At 54.0% G+C, this 19363-nt stretch overlaps 1 protein-coding gene across 1 annotated transcript; it reads left to right on the top strand.

The window, feature by feature from the left end:
* The first annotated feature begins 738 nt into the window (after positions 1-738).
* Positions 739-15700, top strand: Prom2 (prominin 2). The gene is made up of 24 exons (XM_075962095.1): positions 739-1123; positions 1623-1672; positions 2022-2224; positions 2321-2441; positions 2658-2721; positions 2982-3071; positions 3381-3583; positions 3963-4037; positions 4970-5033; positions 5221-5380; positions 5672-5824; positions 6711-6834; positions 7258-7349; positions 7488-7572; positions 9872-10018; positions 10895-10966; positions 11659-11751; positions 11873-11926; positions 12202-12282; positions 12439-12507; positions 13227-13316; positions 13479-13585; positions 13893-13965; positions 14127-15700. Exons 1-23 carry the CDS (start codon positions 880-882, stop codon positions 13954-13956), a joined length of 2505 nt encoding a protein of 834 aa, XP_075818210.1. The 5' UTR covers positions 739-879; the 3' UTR covers positions 13957-13965; positions 14127-15700.
* Positions 15701-19363: the final 3663 nt, after the last annotated feature.

Below are 19363 nucleotides of genomic sequence, written 5' to 3'. Positions count from 1 at the left end.
TAACTGTTGGTGCTTATTAATGCAGAGAGATATATCCAGGCCAAAGGGGCGTTTTCAGTTCACTTTGGTGACTGCTCAGTGTGTTCTGGATTATGTTTCTCTCAGCAGTTCCTCAGTCTTCCAAGTTGTTTCTGTTGCCATGAGTAATGTTACTGGGACTATCCTCCATCCATCAGAAGCATTTCTCCATCACCTGTTCAGTGACGGAGTCCTGAGTATTCCATCCTTCACACATCACAGACCCTCTGAGTCCCATCTCCGAGCATGGTTTCTATCAATTCTTGTTGCTGATGACCAGATGGCATGGCTGAACCAAAGGGCACCCCTCTGCTCTCCCTAAGGACAGTGCCTGCTCCAGATTGGCCTGCCAGAGGGCACCCCAGGGAACAAAACAGGCTCCAGAGGAAGCAGGGGAGCCAGGCTAGTTCCTGGTGTGGCTCTGGCCTTAGGACCCCTTTTTTAGGCTAGCATTTCACTCGGTGGCCATGTTTAAACAGGTTGGGTTGCTGGCATTGAGTGTGGAAATTTATTTGAAATTGGGCCACCCTAGATATTCCAGAGACTCTGAGGTACCCCCTGGACGGGCTCCAGACTGCCCTTGCCCGGCTTGTGGGGCATGTGGGGAGGGGAAGGGAGGCACAGGCTTCATTGAGATCGCCAAGGGCGGCTGGGCCCGGCCCAGCCCCCTATCCGGCCTCCGCCCCTGCCCTTCCTACGCTCCCGGCTGGCGACCTGGTAGCTCCAGAGCCCAAACCTGTCGGGCCGGTTTGTAGAGCGACGGGAACCGAGGGAAGAAGGCTGCAGAAGGATGCACGGCCTGCCCGGTGCTGGCCCGCCCTGTCCGCCGCCCGAGCCTGTGCTGCCCACCCGCCCGAACTCATGAAGTGCTCGCCCGGCCTCGTGGTACCCCTGCTGGGTCTGGGCCTGGGGCTGGCCCTGAGTCTAGCTGGAGCTGTGGCCGCCGACTGTGGGTCCTTCGCTCCCGCGGAGCATCTGGTATTCACTCCCGCAGCCAGGACGCGATGGTTGGCCCCTCGTGTCCGCGCGCCGGGGCCCCTGGACTCCCTCTATGGCACCGTGAGGCGATTCCTCTCCGTAGTTCAGCTCAACCCCTTCCCGTCGGGTGAGTGCCCCCTCCCCCAGTGGACCTCCGCAGGCACTGGGCCCCCAGCTAGACTGTGCACATCCTGTCAAAAAGCGCTTGACAGGGTGAGTGAGGTTTCTGACACTACACAGCCTTATTCTTCCGTACGTTCTGGGATTCCACGAGCAGCTTCCGAGCCTTCTTGTTTGACCTTGGGCTGGGACTCTGCAAGAAAGTTAAATCCGGCTCATTGTCCCAGTGTCACAGTGTCAGGGGTCAGGAGGGCCAAAAGAGGCCGGAAGAGGGAAGGGAAGGACTACCAGGCCAGCTGCAGTGCTTACCAGAAGGGCCCAGATGGTCTGCTTGCCGGCCTTCTACCAGCTGCCTCTCCTGCAGCATGATGAGGCCTGGCAAGCTGTCACAGCCACATGACCCTGCCTTCTCTAAGAACCTCCCTGAGCCTGGCAATGGGGAGAGGCTAGGCACAAGGGCTAGGCAGTGGCTGTCCCCAAACCCTTGGCTTGCTTGCTTTCCCTAGAGTTGATAAAGGCCCTGCTGAATGATCCATCTTCTGCAAAAACGGATGAGGTGAGGACTGAGCCGCAGGTGCTGGGGGAGGGAGTTAAGAGCGAGCAGAAGGGCCCCCCACCTGCTCTGTTCAGCCCGCCCTGTGCCCTGCTGAGCATTTGCCAGAGTCTTAGGCATCCTTTTCCCTCCTGGGTTCAAGCCCCGTGTCTTCCTTTGGCTCGTGCTGCTGTTTGCAGTGATCTCCAGTGCCCCTAGACCTGGATCTCCCATCTGTCATGGGTAATGAGCAAGGGTACCACTCACCTCACAGGATACAAGTAGAGGCACACGGGCATTCTCTCCACCTCTAACTTCCACTGGAGGAGGGGGAAGGCAGGGCTGCCCCCTCATGCCTTGCTGCCTTGCCCAGGTGGTTCGGTATGAGGCAGGCTACGTGGTGTGTGCTGTGATTGCTGGCCTCTACCTCCTATTGGTGCCCGCTACTGGGCTCTGCTTCTGCTGTTGCCGTTGCCGCCGGCGCTGTGGGGGCCGAGTGAAGACGGAGCACAAGGCCATGGCCTGTGAACGCGGCACCCTCATGTCCTTCCTGCTGCTGACCACCCTCGTGCTTCTGTGAGAGGCTGCATAGGTCAGGGGGGAGGTCAGGATGGCGGCCCTGTGCTCCTAGGCACACGGCAAACCCTTTTCTCCTGGCCTCCGTCCCTGCAGGATTGGTATGGTCTGTGCTTTTGCTACGAACCAGTACACACATAGTCAGACAGGCCCCAGTGTGGAAGCTGTCCCTGAGACCCTGCTCAGCCTAAGAGGCCTGGTGTCTGATGTGCCTGGAGTGAGTACTATACAATTCTCTCATCTGTGTGTGAGTACCCTGCTTGAAGGCAGACCCAGAGAACCGCATCTCTGCAGCCTGTAAACCTGCCAAAGCAGAGAGGGCGTCCCTTCCTGTGTGCACTTGGCTGCCACCTGCTGGAAAGTCCCTGAAATGCCTAACTGACGGATGGGGTTGCTGAAGGAGGGAGGATGACTTAACCCACTGTTTGTCTAGGAGCTTCAGGCTGTGGCTGAGCGGTTCTCTGTGCCCCAGGAGCGAGTCTCAAAGGAGCTGGATGGTGAGGGTTACAGGTGGCCGGCTCCAGGTCCCTCTGCCCTGGCCTGCCTTGGGGAAACATCCCAGCTCCCTTAACCTGGACTGCACCAGGGAACCACTTCACACAGAGGGATCTTCACACAGTCATACTTCTGCAGGACAAGGGGGCTAACACCACCTTGCAGAGCCCAGGGCTCATGGGAGGCAATGGGAATGTCCTCAGCTCCTGGGGGGGGGGGGAGATGGGGAGAACATCGCTGCCAAATGTCCTGTGTTGTCCAGGTGTCGGTGAGAATCTTGGGAACATAATTCACAACCAGCTCAAGAGCACAGTGTACCCGGTGCTAGCCTCAGTGCACAGCCTGGGCCAGGGTGAGTTGGACCAATGCCCTGTATGTGGGTGGGTCCAGCAGGTGTCTTCCAGGAGTCGATTCTCCCATCCCCCACCCCTTGCATGTACCGCCCCAGCTCCACCCAAGTCCTTCTTCCCATTATGCTGGGATCCTGTGTGGGCATCTCTGCCTACTCCCTGGCCACACGTGCCCAGTGGCAGTGTCCATTGTGGCTATAGATAGTTTATACCCCATTAGCCAGGGGGAAAGAATATGGTGTCTCTCTTTGCTAAGGTGCTGAGGACACCAGGGAGAGAGGAGACCCTCAGGCCACGTGTGACTCTCTCAGCCCTGCAGGTTTCCACAAACCACCTTCGAGCCCTGAACACCACCTCCGTGGAGCTGCAGGAGGGGCAGCAGCAGCTGGAACCGCCCGTGCGGGCACACCGGGAGCGCCTGCTCACCTTGCTTCAGGAGAGCTGGTGCCGCGGGAACTGCAAGGGGGCCCTAAGCCAGGCCAGTGCCCTGCAGCTGGGTGCTGACTTCAGCCAGGTGCAGGCACTGAACAAGCCCACTGGGACTTGGGAGGGCTGGTCTAGCCTGCACTTTTGAAATCCTTCAGCATCTTGGTAGTCAGGTGGCTTTCATGAGGCTGATTTTTCAGAGAACACTTTCCCTGGGCTGTGCCTTCCTTTCCAGAGCACCCAGAGTTAAGGACTCTTTGTTCTTAGAGTGAGCCAAAGCTCTTCCTTCATGGGCCACACACACAGCCCCAAGCCTCATGTGTATTAGCTTCTTGGGTTCTCACCGCCTCCCTGGATGATAGGGGGTCTCTGTGGTCCCCATTTTACATATGAGGACACTAAGGGTTCCGAGGCACCTTCTTCCTCTCGTAGGGATCCTTCTCATGTCATGGAACCCTCTATTTCAGGTGCCCCCTGTGGATGATGTCCTGCATCGGCTGAAGGATGTCCCAGAGGCCAACTTCTCCAGCATGGTCCAGGAGGTAAGCCCTATCTTGGTTACCTGGTCTCCTCCTGCCTGAGAACTAACAAGGGAAGAGCTTCAGTTTCATTCTCTGGAATAAGAACCTGGGTGAGCCAGGCAGTAGTGGCGCACACCGTTAATCCCAGCACTCAGGAGGTAGAGCAGGGGATCTGAGTTCGAGGCTAGCCTGGTCTACAGAGTTGAGTTCCAGGACATTCGGCACTACACAGAGAAACCCTGCCTCAAAAAAAGAAAGAAAGGAAGGAAGGAAGGAAGGAAGGAAGGAAGGAAGGAAGGAAAAAAGAAAAAGACCTCAGTTAAATCCAGGACTTGAGTACACCCTCACCCAGTGGCAGCCTGAGCTAGATGCTCATTGTGCCAGTCCCTACTGCAGTCAGATGGGAGAGGCAGGTCTGCAGCTCAGAAAGAGGAGTTGGGCTCCCCTCAGGGATGGGGTCTTCAGGCCAAAAGGGAGCAGGTGCTTTGGCTGTACCCCAACAGGCAGGCCTGCTCTCTGAGTGGAGGACAGCCGCGGGGGTGGGGGGGTGGGGAGTGGTGCCGCCATGTGAGTCAGAGCCTGTGACCCAGGGCCTGGAGTTGGGGAACCAGTGAGTCAGCTATGCTGGGAGGCTGGGAAGAAGGAAGCCGGGGCTAAAGTGGATGGGAGGCTGGAGTTGGACTGAGAGAGTAGACCTGGTTGTTAGGATGGGATAGGTGGGGACAGGTGAGAGATAAAAGGCAGCGCTGTCTAGGAAGTGGCTGTGCATAGCTGGTGCCTTGTGTGGAAGAGTTGAGCTAAGCAGGAGAAGCCATGTTTGCAAGGACAAGAGGATCACTTCCTTTTCTGGCACCATTAAACAGCAGCACCCTCCCTCTGGGCCCCTGACCTTGAGACCTCAAGGTAGAATTCCAGGCCAAAAGCAACAAACACAGCCTTGCTTGGTTCCACAGGAGAATACCACCTTCAATAGCCTCCCGCTCCTGGTTGCAGTGCAGACGGCCAGTGTGGTCCAAGGTGAGGCCCTGCTCAGGGGCCTGACTAGCTTCCTGGCATGCCAGCCCCACTGTACCCCTTCCAGGGAGCTGGGCAGTGGTGGGGATGGATGTCTTCCCTGTCTGGTGGGCTCTCTATGGGTTCCGGGGATTTGTCCCTGGCCCCTGGGTACCCTCTGTATCCCCTGAGATCCTGTAGCTTTGGGCAGATCTGAAAAAGGCGCTGGCTGAGCAGCCTGAAGGTGTGAGGATGCTGGCCCAAGGGTTCCCAGGTTCAGAGGCAGCTTCCCGCTGGAGCCAGGCATTGGAGGGGCTGGAACAGCGCAGCCGCCCCTACTTACAGGAGCTGCAACAATATGAGAAATACAGGTGAGCGGCACCCTGGGCCTCCATTCTATCCCCGTCCACTTCCAGCCTGACAATACTGCTGCCTCCGTTTAAAGTCAAGAACCCTAACTCCTATGGCTTCCATGTTCCACCTGACTGTGTATCCCCAAACCTGAGCCTGGGGACCCTGTAAAAGCTATGAGACCTCAGGAAATGTTTGCACCTCTGCTTCTAAAGATTCAGTCTGGGGGGCCTAGAAACCTAGGTCCCCGGCCAGCCCTCTGGTGCCAGCTGCCTTCCTTCTCAGTGAGCCCCCTACTCTCTCTGCGGCAGGTGGATTTTGGGATGTGTGTTGTGCTCTGCCATACTGCTTGTGGTGATCTGTAACCTGCTCGGCCTCAGCCTAGGCATCTGGGGGTTGTTTGCCAGGGAGGACCCCAGCCACTCCGAAGCCAGAGGCGAGGCTGGAGCCCGCTTCCTCATGGCGTAAGCAGGGGCCGGGGGTGATGGGGGGAGAAGGGGCCTTCACTGCTGGGTTGCCAGATTCTTCCTGGTATGGCAACAGGAGTCGAGTCTGGCAAGTCAGGAGATTGAGACTTGGTGCTGACCTGGTCCCCATTCCTTGGGCGACTCTGGGTGAAGCAATGACCTCTCTGGGCCCCAGTGTCCTCCTCTATCTAAGGGGGTTGGGCTGATGCAGGGACAGCACCAGTAGTAACTATAGCATACGCACCAAGCCCAGACACAGTTCCGGAATCCTTAGCTCGGCTTCTAGGCAGTCCCAAAGCCGTCATCAGGAGGCGGCAACAAAGTCAGAATCTGCTTGCCATCCTTAAACTAGATAGCCTTTAAGACCAAGGCAGCCACATACGGTTGGCCAGGTTGTTCATTATACAAGGTGCCCAATCAAAGGGATTAGCAAGGATCTGAAATCCACCCCACACTTTACTCTCTAAGCCTCATGGCCTGGCTTGGGGCTGTGGCCACTCACAAAGAAGCTCTGTAAGTCAGTGGCCCTGGTGACAGGGCCCTTACCTCTCAGTCCCTTTGAAGTGTTATCTAAGTAGATGAGTCATGTCTGCTAGGTGAGCACAGGGATGGGTCACTTCCCTGGACTTTAAGTCCAGAAATGGCTCTTCCAACAGGCAGGCATCCTTCCTCTAGGGTTTCAGGGCAGCAGGCCTGAGCAATTGGATGGGGGTGGGGTGGGGGTGCCAAGAAGCTGCCAGGCATGCTGGATTATCCTTCTTTGCCCAGGAGGCATGCCTTATTGTCAGCCTATGCCTGTGCAGGTCCCAGGATGTGGGTGGGGATAGGCCTGGTCCAGGGCTGTCAGCTTCCACGTTCCTTCAGCCATGTCTCTCGCCTCCAGAGGTGTGGCCTTCAGCTTCCTCTTTGCAGCCCCCCTCATCGTCCTCGTCTTTGCCACTTTCCTGGTGGGTGGCAACGTGCAGACGCTGGTGTGCCGGAGCTGGGAGAGCGGAGAGCTGTACAAGGTGGGTCTGGGCCTGCTCCAGCTCAGAGGGAGCTGAAGGGAATTTGAGCCAAGAAAGTGAATCAGAAGGAAGTGGGAGCCAGAGGTGCAAGCAGGACAGGAGGAAGGAGGATGAGATGCGCAGGGTGTGGAGGTGGGTGGTAGAGAGACACCCATGAGACACCCATGAACCCCAAGCCCCTGCGTATGCCCCAGGTCCCAACAAGGACTCCAGGTGAGGGGACCCACGTTCTTTCCTAACTCTTAAGTCTGGGAAGGGCACTGTGCTGAAGGCCCTGCTTATACCACTGCCAGAGATTTATGGGCAAAATCCCCATGAGGAATCAGGGCATAGAGTCATTTGAATTAGAGCGAGTAATGGGTGGCACCAAGCGGCAGGGCTCCTTCATCTCTCTATGCCCCACCTCTTCCTGCCCAACGGCAGTTTGTAGACACCCCGGGGAACTTGCCCACATCCATGAACCTGTCCTACCTTCTTGGCCTGCGGAAGAACATCAGCGTCCTCCAGGCCTATCAGTGAGTAGGAGATCTGGGGTTGGGGCTGGAGCAGGGAAGTAGAAGGGAGGTACAAAAGTGGGTGTCCCCCTTAGGGTGATGCCAGCCTCACCTGCCACCCCTGGTGGCTCTTGGTTGATGGATATCTTCCTTCCCCAGACAATGTAAGGCAGGGGCAGTCCTCTGGAAGGTTCTACAGCTCAATGACTCCTATGACCTGGATAAGCACCTGGATATCAAACAGGTAAGAAGATGTTCTAGAAGGTGTTAAGACTTCACCCCTCCTACACATCCTTTTCTTCTGTTCCTCTGGGGCACTGACTTTCAACTCATCTCATATCAAGGTACCTCAAACCAGAGGTCTTAGCAGCCAACTCAGGGCCTATCCAGGGCTTAAGCTGTGGAAGATTCTAGGGCTGTGAATGGGTGAGTGAGTATCTGGCTGCCTGAGCATCACTGAGCATGTGCACCAGGGAAAGCTTAATACAGCACAGGCTATGGAGGAGAGGACAGAGACAGTAAGAGTGGGGGCGGGGTGTCTGGATGAGGACAGGTCCTGGGTGGCATGTTCTAGCTGATAGTGGAACGGCGGTGCTCCTGAGCCAGCGGGGTGACACCTGTAGAAAGCTCTCGGGGCCTGCGCACCTCAGAGCCAGCTGTTGGCCGTAGCAGAGTCTATCCCCACCCCCACAAGGGTTTCAGGTTGCCCATCCTCCCCAGGACTCAGGTGGCTCATTTGCCAGAGGCGGTTCAGGGAGTTAGAGTGGACCTTGGTGCAGAAGCGGGTGGCAAGGCAGAGTGGAAGCGATGGAGGATGGAGGTCCCTGTCAGTACTGACAGGAGAAAGCTTCAGAACCAGGGAAGGGGGTGCATTTTAGAACGAACATGCCGTTTTTCCTCTCTCCATCCTTAGGAAAGGCGGGGAAGAGGGCCCTGAAGAATAGTTTCTCTAAGCATGTCTTAGGAAGCACTCCTCCCATGCCCCTCCATACCCCAGCTAGTACTGTTGCTGCCCACACAAAACTAGCTCATTTTGGTGCTCCCGAGAAACCGCTTGGATTTATCTCCATCCCAAGTCATGGGATGGCACAGTCAAACAAGATCAGACCTGACTCGATGCCTTAAGCCATGGCTAGGAATGCTTGCTTAAATGTCAGTGCCTTTTCCCTCCAGAATCTTTAATCAGAGACAGTGACCCCATAGCTGGAGACTCTGCAGGTTGGGCACAGGGATCGCCAGCCCTGGTAGCTGGAAGTCATCTCAGCCTTAGGTGATCTCAGCCCCGGAGAGGGGAGGGGTCCATCTTACAGAAAAGTGTGGACCAATGAGGCTCTGGTTCTGAGGGACCAAGCAGTTCTTTGAGGTTGTTTGGTGATCTTGAAGAAACGTCTCGGGAGAGACTCTAAAAAGCCAATCTGCATAGATCAGAAAGATAAAATGTGCCATCCAGGGCACCAGACGGCTGCTTCATGTCCCATCCCTGTCAGTTATGTCTGGAATGCTGGTACCAAGAGAGTTGGAGCCCCCCCTCCCTGGAGGAAAGTTGCTTAGTAAGATGGGAAGAGGCGACCAGAGATGGCTGGTTTCTGATATTGAAGCTGAATGTCATGTCCACAAGACAGGCAAATGCTGACTGTCTTTCCTGGAAATGTGGGTGTGTCATTCACTCTTCATCCATTCATTCGTCAGTTCATTCACAAATCTACAAACTGGATCTCACTGACCACTTGACAGACTCAGCTGCAGACGAGGGACCTTACAGTAGAAGTGTCCCAGTCCCTGGTACTATTGAGCTGATGTAATTAACAAGCCCAGGGATAAGAGACTTGAGAGTATAGGTGCTGTGAAAACCTTAATACAGGATGTGATAAAGAAGAGCCAAAAAGCTACTTTGTATCAGGTGGCCAGGGAAAGTGTTGTCTGTTTTACTCTTTGTGGGGGCCCGCCATCCAGTTCCCAAATAAATCACTCATGGAGGCTTATTCTTAGTTATGAACGCCCAGCTTTAACTTCACTAATTTCTTGCCAGCTTTTCTTAGCTTAAATTATCCCATTTATCTTTGATCTCAGAGATTTTATTTTTCTATTTCTGTATACCTTACTTTACTTCTTTCTCCGTAACTTGCTGTGTGGTTGGGCGGCTGACCCCTGGTGTCCTCTTCTCCTTCTCTTGCTCCCTGAATCCTTCCTTCTCCCAGATTTCTCCTCATATTTATCCTTTCTGCCTGCCATCTCTGCCTATTTCTTTCTCCTGCCCCACCGTTGGCCATTCATCTCTTTAATAGACCATCAGGCGTTTAGACAGGCTTCACAGAGTTAAACAAATGCACACAAACAAAAGTAACACACCTTAAAATAATATTCCCCAACAGGTAAGTCTGTGCCAAGGCCCAGTTGTCACATGGTCCCTGGAAGCAGGCCAGGGCTCTGAGTAGAGTTCTCTTGGGGGTCTGTGAGGGTGTGTCCACCTGGAAAACCAGGTGATGGCCCTTGAGCCAAGCAACCAGGCTCAGCAATATGCCTCATCCTGTCCTCTCCTCCAGTACACCCAAAAGTTCCAGGAGGAGCTTCAGAACTTCAAAGTGGATGTGAAGAATCTAGACCTGTTGAGCCCCGCTGCCCGCCGAGACCTGGAGGCTTTGCAAGGTAGCAGGCTGGAGAAAATCCACTATGGAAACTTCCTGGTACAGGTCAGTGAGGGGCACATCTGGTGACCCAGCAGGATGTGGCACTGAACAGAAGGGCCAGTCTGTGTGTGTTTGGCCTCTTTCCAGCTCTCCACAGTCTCTCTGCTCCTGGGACTTCTTCCTGTTAAGGAACTAGGACACTTCTCCAGGTCCTTTAAGCAAGACCACGAGTCGCTGTTCATGGTCCTGAACCCACTGCTGCTAAGAATGGTGGTGTCATGCTTAGTTTCGCACGTGTATGGGTGTTTTGCCTACATGTATGTCTGTGTACCATATGCATGCAGTAACTGTGGAGACCAGAAGAGGGCAGATGAAACCATGAGACTAGAGTTTTAGATGATTGTAAGCTACCAAGTGGGTGCTGGAAATCCAACCCAGGTCCTCTGGAGGAGCAACCAGTGCTTTTAACTGCTGAGCCCTCTCTCCAGCTGGACACTGGCTTTTCTTCAAGTCACTCCAGAGAGCATCTTTATTTCTCTAGTCCATTGGACTCTGAAACACTTCACACCTTCAGTTCAAGCTCACCACAACTCACGTCACAATAGACTTAGCTGGAGCTGGGAATATGGCTCAATTTATAAAGAGCTTGCCTAGCATACACAAAGCACTGGGTTCAATCTCCAGTGCTACATCAAGCCTGATGTGGTATCAGGTGCCTGAAACCCAGCACTTGAGAGGGTAGAGGAGGATGTGCAAGCTTGGATTCAGCCTCGGTTGTATGAGACCTTCTCTGAGATAGTAGATAGAGATGCGGGGCGGGATGGAAATGATTGAACATAGTTGGAGCAGGGCACAGTTGACAAATCTGGGGATTCAGAGGCTGGGGTTATCCAGGGACATCTGGGTTCAGCCTTCTTGGTGTCTCCTGTCTTCCCTCAGATCCAGAAGCCTGTAGTGGAGACTGACATGGAGCAGCTGGCGCGGGAGCTGGAAGGACTGGCCCAGGCTCAAGTGAGAAGGGAGCAGAGACCCTGTAGCCAGACAGTGGTCAAGAAGGAGATCTGGACGGGGTGGGGGGGTGGAGGGAAGACTAGGAATGCTGGGATTGGAGAAGGGACAGGAACAGAGGCTGGGGACTGAGGGCCCCACCCGCAGGTGCTGAGGCTTTTTACCCTGCTGTTGGGCTGAAGGTCTGCAAGTTCAGCTCCCATTCAGGCCCTGCTGTCAATTGCTGTGTAGCCTTGGGCAAGCCATTTTGCATCTCTGAACCTCTGTCACTGTGTCTACAGACTGTACTAGTCTCTGAGCAGATGGGAGTTTCTGGCCTAGCCTCACACAGCTGGGCCAGCTTCAGACTCTGCCAGGACAGTGCTGTGAGGACCCCTTCCCCCAAAGGACACACGCACTCCCCCACAGGAAACCTCTTTCTGTATTTACAGATATCTCAAGTTTCTGAAGTTCTCCCTGAGACACCTCAGACTCCACAGCCACCTTGGCCTTGCAGTGAGCTCGGCCCAGTTTTAGCTGTGGTTGTTACAGCTTAAGTGGTGCTGTGGCAGATTTGGTAGCATCCAGCTCAGGGAAGACCTTGATCAGGGAAGAAGCTTGAGGATTTTCTCTCTGAACCCAGCCCTTTTCACCTTCCTCGGAGGGCTGCTCTTTGTTGGGGTGGGGATCCTTCTAATCCTTTGGTCTGCCCTCAGAATGACTCTGTACTGAGGCAGCAACTACAGGAGGAAGCCAGAGAACTCCGAAGCCTCTACCAGGAGAAGGTCGTCCCCCAGCAGAGCCTTGTGGTAAGCTTGAAGGGAGTCTGGGGCCTGAGGGACAGGAGGGATGGAGAGAGGGCCGTGAAAGGAGGAAGAGGCCAGCCTCTAACAATCCTTGCCTCTAACAATCCTGATTCCTCCTCCACAGGCCAAGCTCAACCTCAGTGTCAGGGCCCTGGAGTCCTCTGCCCCAGATCTGCAGGTGGCTAGCGGGAGTGGGAGGATGGGTTGGAACAGGGGGCACTAGAGGAAGACAGGGCAGCTGCTTTGAGATTTCTGCTCTGTCTTGTCCCATTGGGAGGTGAAGGGGGAGGAGGAAAGGGGTCAGGTCCTTAAGGACCTCTTTTGTTGGCCTCTGGGTCCTAGAGCCTGCCCTTCATCTGTTAAAACGATTGTGTGGTATATCGTAGGATGGCTGGATGGATTGGTGGGTGAGTGGATAGATGGATGGCTGATTTGGACTGTTGTCTCCTGCAGGTAGATACTGCAAACATTCTTGTTAATGTCACTCGTCTGAAAGGAGAGCTGCCTGCCCTGACCAGCCACATTGTGAGGAATGTGAGTTGGGGGCAGGGAGTGTCTACCACAGGCTTTCCCTCCAGCTCGGCTTTCACTATGGCTCCCAGGAGAGCCAGGCTCATTCTGATGATGTCAGACGTGGAGGGGTGTAGGGAGACAGGATCCCTGCCAACCATGGGCTTCTCTTTCCTGTAGGCCTCTGAGTGTTTCCTGACCAGGGAAATGGGCTACTTCTCTCAGTATGTGGCCTGGGTGAGAGAAGAGGTGAGTGAGGGCTCGGCACCCCACCTGGTGTACCCACCCCAGTGGACCAGCTATGGAGCCCTTTGGGGGTACCGCAGGCCTTTGGAATTGGACGCAAACTCCCAAACCTGCCATCTGCACTCTTGCTCACAAAATAGATCCTGCTCACCCGACTTCTACCCCCAGCCCTTTTGTGAGACCCAAGTATGGGCTAGGTTGACCATAGCTTTTCTAGAACATCCCATCTACTCCTTGCCCCTATGCCTCTCCATGGATAGGTCCCTCACCCTGCTTGTCAAAGGCCAACCATCAAAGCTCACCTCCTCTTACACATCCCAGGGCCCTTAGGTTCTGGGAAATGTCTGAGCTGGGGTTTGCTTGCCCGTGAGTGTCTGTGTATATGCATTTGGGGACAGGCATGTGTATGCATGCATGTTCCCTTTCCAATAACGATGACTTACAACCATACTGAGGGACGCAGCGAGACTCACGTGTGGGCTAGTGAGTGGATGAAAGGGACGAGAGCTAAGCTGAGCCGGAAGTTCAGTGTCCTAACCTTCCTGGGGACCCACGACCATTATATCTGTGCTTGCACCTTCCACTCCGTGTTCACGTGTAAGGTGGACCCCAGCTAAGTCCCTGGGCTTCTGTGTTCATCTTGGCCTCCTCTTCAGAACATGGAGTACCCATCTGTGGGTCCAGGTGTCTTCCCATATACCTGCCTCACTTTGGTACCACAGGTGACACAACACATCGCCACCTGCCAGCCCCTCTCTGCAGCCCTGGACAATGGCCATGTGATTCTATGTGACATGATGGCCGACCCCTGGGTGAGTGTCCCCAGCCTGTCACGAATACAGAGTCCAATGAACAGGGACAGTAGGAGGGCATGAGGCCAGGGTGTGGAGTCAGTGCAGAGCCTGTGGGCACGGGGATGGTGGGAAGGTGCCATCTGCCCAGCCTGGTGAGCTGACCTCATGGCTACTCTTCAGAATGCCTTCTGGTTCTGCCTGGGGTGGTGCACCTTCTTCCTCATCCCCAGCATCATCTTCGCTGTCAAGACCTCCAAATACTTCCGTCCCATCCGGAAACGCCTCAGGTAAGGGACTGTCGGAACAACAGTGGGCATCAGATGTCCAGGAATTCTTTACAGCCATTGGGCCGCACCCTGTCCAGACCCCTCCCAAGCAGAGAGAGCTTCTGACCCAGCTCTAAGGAGTACTGGGGCCTGATAGTTCCCACATCAGCCTGCTGCATCTTTCTTGCTGCAACTTGACCACCTGGAGGGTAGCTCCTTGGGACTTATCCTTCTCTGGAGGACTCCTGAGGCAGGGCCACCTCCAGTCAGCCTGTGCCAGGGCCGAGGGTCTGTGCTGGGGACTCACTTTACTTCTGTGATGTCACAGCTCCACCAGCTCCGAGGAGACACAGCTTTTCCATATCCCCAGGGTCACTTCCCTGAAGCTATAGGACCCACTGGTGAGTTGTCCCCCCTCCCTCATAATTCCCCTGAACCTGATTGGAGGGGCTCAGATCTGGGGTTTCAGCATGAAGGAGGGGACAGGAAGGCTTGGGGTCTGGGTCAGTGTGGATGGGACCTGTCCCCCCTCCCCACCTGCCTTCACCTGTTTTCTTTTTAGTTTCTAACAGGCAAGGTGATCCCTGGGGACTTCCTGTCTTTCTTCTTTTGTCTCACCCTGGACCAGAAGAATTGTCATCCCCTTCCCAGAGTGCAGGCTGGCCTCCGGTGCTGGCCTGTCCCCTCTCCTTCTCCAGCTTCCCTGGTCCCACCTTTATACTCTTCCCCTCGTGACCCAAATCATACTCAACCCTTACTGAACTATAGAGCCAACAGGTTCTTCTGGGTACCTAGCACTTGTCCTCCTTGCTGTGGTATCCCAGCAACAGGGAGGGCCTCTTCTCCACCCATGGGAGCTCCTTCTCCGGTCTTTAGGTGGACTCAGGTCCTTCCATCTACCCCATCTTTCTCCCTGCTTCCTGTCCAAGTCCCTTTCCCCTTATCTGAGTTTGATCCTCCCCCACCTGCACCAGCCTCCTTCCTGGTCCCTCCCCAGTCCTTTGCTTGCTCTCTCCAAGGACAGGCCTGTCTGAGGGCTGAGCTGTCCTGTCTGCACCCCGGGTTATAAATAGCCACGCCGGTCCCATCTTCCCTCTGAGCACTGGCTTCTAAGAGTGGACCAGGGATGTGGGCCACATGGGCTCCCTCTTTACCCCAGAGACAGTAGCATGGTGGCCCCCACCAGGAAGAATCTGGTGGTGAGAACACAGTTTTGCCCTCCTCTTTCCATTCTGCGCATACGGCCTGGGATCACCCCTCACTTGTCTCTGCATGGTCCCTATGTGCTGGACACTAGGTCTGGAAAGGACAAAGAAAAGAGAGACGATATGGACGAGCCTCTGTTCCATTAACATGTCACTTCCCTAAGCTTTGCCTCTGGGTCCCTGAAGCTGGAACCCCAAGGCTGAGGTTCAGTAAACAGCTTAATGAACATCTGTGGGAAGAATCCCACGGCCTCTCTGACTGCAGGCACCCTGGGACTGTGCAGCAATTCAGTGTGAGGAGCAGAGCCTGCCTGGTCATGTGATTCACAGCCTGGTTCTGATGCTGCTAGCTGGGGCACCTCAAATATGTGATGTAGGTCCCCCAAGCCGCAATTTCTTTCTTTCTTTTTCTTTTCTTTTCTTTTTTCTTTTTTTGATAGAGAGGCTCCTCGGAGCCTGTATGTAGGGTTGTGAAAGCCAAACATGATGAGAGGAAAACCTTGACAGGGCTTGGTGTGAGCAAGTGCTGCTTGGGAGTTGAGAGCTAGGCTCAGGGCAGAGCCAAGGTCTGGGCATAGAGGGGATGCCCTTTATGTTAGTGTGTTTCTGGGCATGTTGGTGTAGAATTGCATCTTCTGAGCTAGCAGCAGTTTTGTTGCTAGGACTCAGGATGGTGGTACCTGATGTGCTAAGACTTCTACATTATTACTCTCAAACAAGTTCTTTTGTCTGGTTGTTTTGTTGTTTTTGGTGGTTTGGGTTTTTTTTTGTTTGTTTGTTTGTTTTTTTTTTCTTTTTTGGCTTTTCCCAGAGGTTAGAAGTTTTTGTTTTGTTGTTTGTTTGTCTTGTTGGTTGTTACTTGTTACTTGAGAGTGAGGAAGTGACACCCTGTATTTTTTAGATATAATTGATGGGATTTAAACAAATGAAATAAAAGCAATTAAAAATCATCTCTGGTTCTGTCAGAGTTGCTTATCTGATCTGTTAGATGCCTGCGCATATTCCGTGCAGTTATTTTAAACTGAGTTTTTGGTGCAGATGGGAGCCCCTGGTGACCTGCTGCTGGTGGCTGTCATGGTCCTTGTTTTTGTTGGTTTCATCTTGCCTCTTCCACATGGTAGGGCTGGTTGGATATTGGCACTCTTATATCTGAACATCTGTCAGAACGACTGGCGGCCGTGGGTGACATCGTCTTCCATATCGTGTGCATCTAGCAGTGGCTGGGGACCACTAAAGTTCCCTGGAGAGCGGGTCTGTGCCAAGTCTTCACTCCACTTACCCCCCCACAGCATGGAAGACTTGCCAGGCACCCCCTTTTGATGGGTGTGGCTTTTAATCAGATGTTACTTAAAGCTCTGCTCAGCATCCTTTGGAATCAGAACACACCCTAGCATGGAAATAGCCCGCCTTTCCCACCGTACTTTGTTTTATATGATGCTGGGATTTGAACCCAGGACTTCATGTGCTTTAAGCAACCTTTCTATCAAATGAGCTACATCTTCATTCCAGCTCTGTGGTTCTTTACAGGCCCCCTTGCTCCCCGCAGCTTAAATACACATCATTTCAAATGCTCAAAAGGCACACACCACACATCCTCTTTTACAAGTGACGTCTAACTGGGAGTTATTCCTTGACTTTAGCATCCAGAAACCTCGTCACAGCCTTTTGGATGCTGTTTGGAGAAGTAGTTCAGAGGCTATTGCTGTAAACACTGGTCACTCAGGGATGAGGATGCTGGCAGTTAAGAAGCAAAAATAGCTGTAGAGAGAAGCAGATGCCTGCTCTCCCTGTTTAAAATGATGGGCGGTACCTGGCTGGAGCTGCTCTGTACAGAAGCTAAACCCCCCCCCCCCACACACACACATGCACAATGGCAGTTACCTTTTGCCGTTGTTGTTATCTGTGGTTGAGCCTGATGAAGCCCCAGGAAATTATCTGGCAACTTCAAGGTCATCAAGTTAGATGACCCTGGACATGTTCTACTGGATTCTCCACATGTCCCCATCTCCTGTGGCAGGACGGGAGGGAGGCCATATCTCCAGGGAAGTTTGAGTCAGATGTCCTTAGTGTCCCTGTGGCAGGAGGGATGACAGATTGGGGACCCTGGGAGCTCTGCTAGATTTCCACCTGGTTGCTCAGCGCAGGGCCTTGGGGCAGATTCTGCCAAGGAAGCACCATGTGGGTTAGGGCAGCACAGGGGGCACACAGCAAGGGCCACGTGCCTGGGGCTGGAGCGGAGTGAACAAACATTTATCCACTGAGCTAGGCGCTATGTATCAGCCAAGAGAGAGGCATACATTTAGCTACTTGGTTTAGAGAAGGAAGGCACAGAGCTTGGGTATGGGCAAAACCCACCCAGAGGAATCTACAAGGCTGGTGGCACTCCAGTACCCATTGGAATCGCCTAGGTCCAACCTGAGACCTTGCTCAGGCTTGATCACGGACAATGTCCCTCCTCCCATTGTCCAAGGGCCAAAACCCTTTCCTTCCCTCTTCAGGCTATGTACTGATCAAGAGGCTGGCAGCCAGCCGGATGGAACAAAGCCTTTTTCTCCTGGCAAATAAGGCTTTCCCTGAGTCTCTTGGATATGCCATGTGGAGCACCTCACACTTCCCCAATCTTACAGACAGTAATAAAGTTGAAGACCTGGGTGAGGATGGAGGTGGAGTATTGGGGACCGAGAGCTATACCACTCCTGCTCATGGGTGATGTGGAACTCAGGGTCGAGACAGTCACCCCCTCATCTACAGTGAGGGTACCAAGGAGTTAGGGTCAGTGGAGACTCAAGGGAAGTAAGCGAAGCCCAAGATGAGGTGAGGTGCCTCCCTTCACTAAAGCCAGAAGGAAGAGGCACCACAAGCACAAGAGGGTTAGCAGGATGGCTCTCTGGGTAAGGGAACTTTCTGCCAAGCTTCATGACTTGAATTTGATCTCTAGGACCCACGTAGTTAGAAAACCGACTCCCACAAGGCGTCCTTTGGCCTCCACATGTGTACTGTGGCCCTTGCCTCCTTCCTGACCACTTAAAGAAAAAGAGCAAGTGGGGTTTGTAGGATTCCTAAAGTTTGGGAAATGTAGGGGACAGGCACTTCCTTCTCCCCTCTGTAGGATCACTGTTAACTGCATAAATGCAGAACTTAGGGGAGGGCTACTGATCCGATTGAAGGCTCCGGTGAGAGTTGGCGTGGGACCACATTCGTTGGCCTGTTCCATGCCTGGCGGAGGAACAGACTTCAGGCAAGAGCAGGTGCATCTGCCCCTGGGTGTTGGAAGCTCCTTGTTAGTCGTGGTCCCCCAACCACATAACAGCCATGTGGAAGATCTGGTGTGGCCAGAAGGAAGGTCGCCAGGAATGGCTAGGGCTGCTGGTTCATCTTTTGTCAACCTGACACGAGTTAGAGTCACCTGGAAAGACGGACCAGCAACTGCAGAAATGCCGCCATCAGACTGGCTGGTAGGGCATTTTCTTGATTAATGATTGATGCGGGAGGACTCAGCCCCCTGGGGGCAGTGCCAGCTCTGAGCAGGTGGATGCAGGCTGTATCAGAAAGCAGGCTGAGCAAGCCAGTAGGCAGGCTTCTTCCATAGTTCCTGCTTCAGTTCCTGCCCTGACATCCCTCCATGATGGACTGTAAGCTGAAGTAAGCCCATCCCTCCTGACAAGCTGGTCCTGGTGTTTATCATAGCAACAGAAAGCAAACTAGGAAGCTTAAGTGGAGGCTGAACCCCCCCCCCCCACACACACACACCCTCTCTGGGAGCAGGCCTCCTGCCTTTGGAAGTCCGGTTTGGTCCCAATGGCCTCTACTTCAGAGCAGGTGTGCTAAGAGCGAGCCAAAGGAGAGCTCTAACTGTGCTGTGTGCCTAAAGTGACTAAGAACTGCTTCTTTCCCCTCCTAAGAAGGGTCCTGGGCCTGTCAGGTTTCCACGTGGCTTGTGGCAAAAGAGGTTCCACGGGTCTGAGGAAGACTGTAGAAGTGATGCGGATGTTCACCATTCCAGGCTGTGTCCACTTCTGAGATCTGCAGCATCCCAGGAAGGCATATTTTTTAGGGCAACAGACATCTCTGGAGCTCTTGTGAGATTAGACCGGTCTCCACCCAGTAGGGGCCCTCTCATAGGTAAGGGCTGTGGGGTGTGGACCCTGAGAGATGTCCCTATCAACTCTCCCAGACCCTCTGCAAGACCCAGACTCAGAAGGGGCCTGAGGAAAAGGTATGAAAACTGGAGGCTCCCCAGAGCTGTCTGAGGGGCTGGCAAGGAAAGAGTTAAGCTTGAGCCTGGTGTGGAGAGGTCCTGATTGAGAGCTGAGAATGGTTCTGTTTGCCAGGGTTGTAGTTGTGTGAATTTCTCTCCTGGAGAGGTGGAAAGGGCTCCAGCTGGCTGTAGTGGCCCACGTCTGCATCTTCAAGTGTTGGAGTACAAAGAAGAGAACAGCCTCCTGAGACTCGGAGTCATCCCTCCCTCTTCCTCTTGCAAACTGCACCACACCGCTCCTCCCAGCCCACCTGAAGAAGCCACAGCTAAAACCCATCAGCCTAAGTATTGCCAAACCACACTGGGCCTCCTTCTGCATCCTAAACAGACCTCCAA

Source organism: Microtus pennsylvanicus, chromosome 2 (assembly GCF_037038515.1).
Source record: "Microtus pennsylvanicus isolate mMicPen1 chromosome 2, mMicPen1.hap1, whole genome shotgun sequence".
NCBI classification, from domain to species: domain Eukaryota; kingdom Metazoa; phylum Chordata; class Mammalia; order Rodentia; family Cricetidae; genus Microtus; species Microtus pennsylvanicus.
The sequence above is the reverse complement of the archived record's forward strand: the minus strand, read 5'-3'. Positions and strand labels throughout refer to the sequence as shown.

Coding starts and splice junctions, on each gene's coding strand:
- Prom2 (XM_075962095.1), top strand. CDS start 880: ATGAAGTGCTCGCCCGGCCTCGTGGTACCCCTGCTGGGTCTGGGCCTG. Junction 3,584..3,962: donor TGGGTGCTGACTTCAGCCAG/GTGCAGGCACTG, acceptor CCTCTATTTCAG/GTGCCCCCTGTGGATGATGT. Junction 13,586..13,892: donor CCCATCCGGAAACGCCTCAG/GTAAGGGACTGT, acceptor GTGATGTCACAG/CTCCACCAGCTCCGAGGAGA.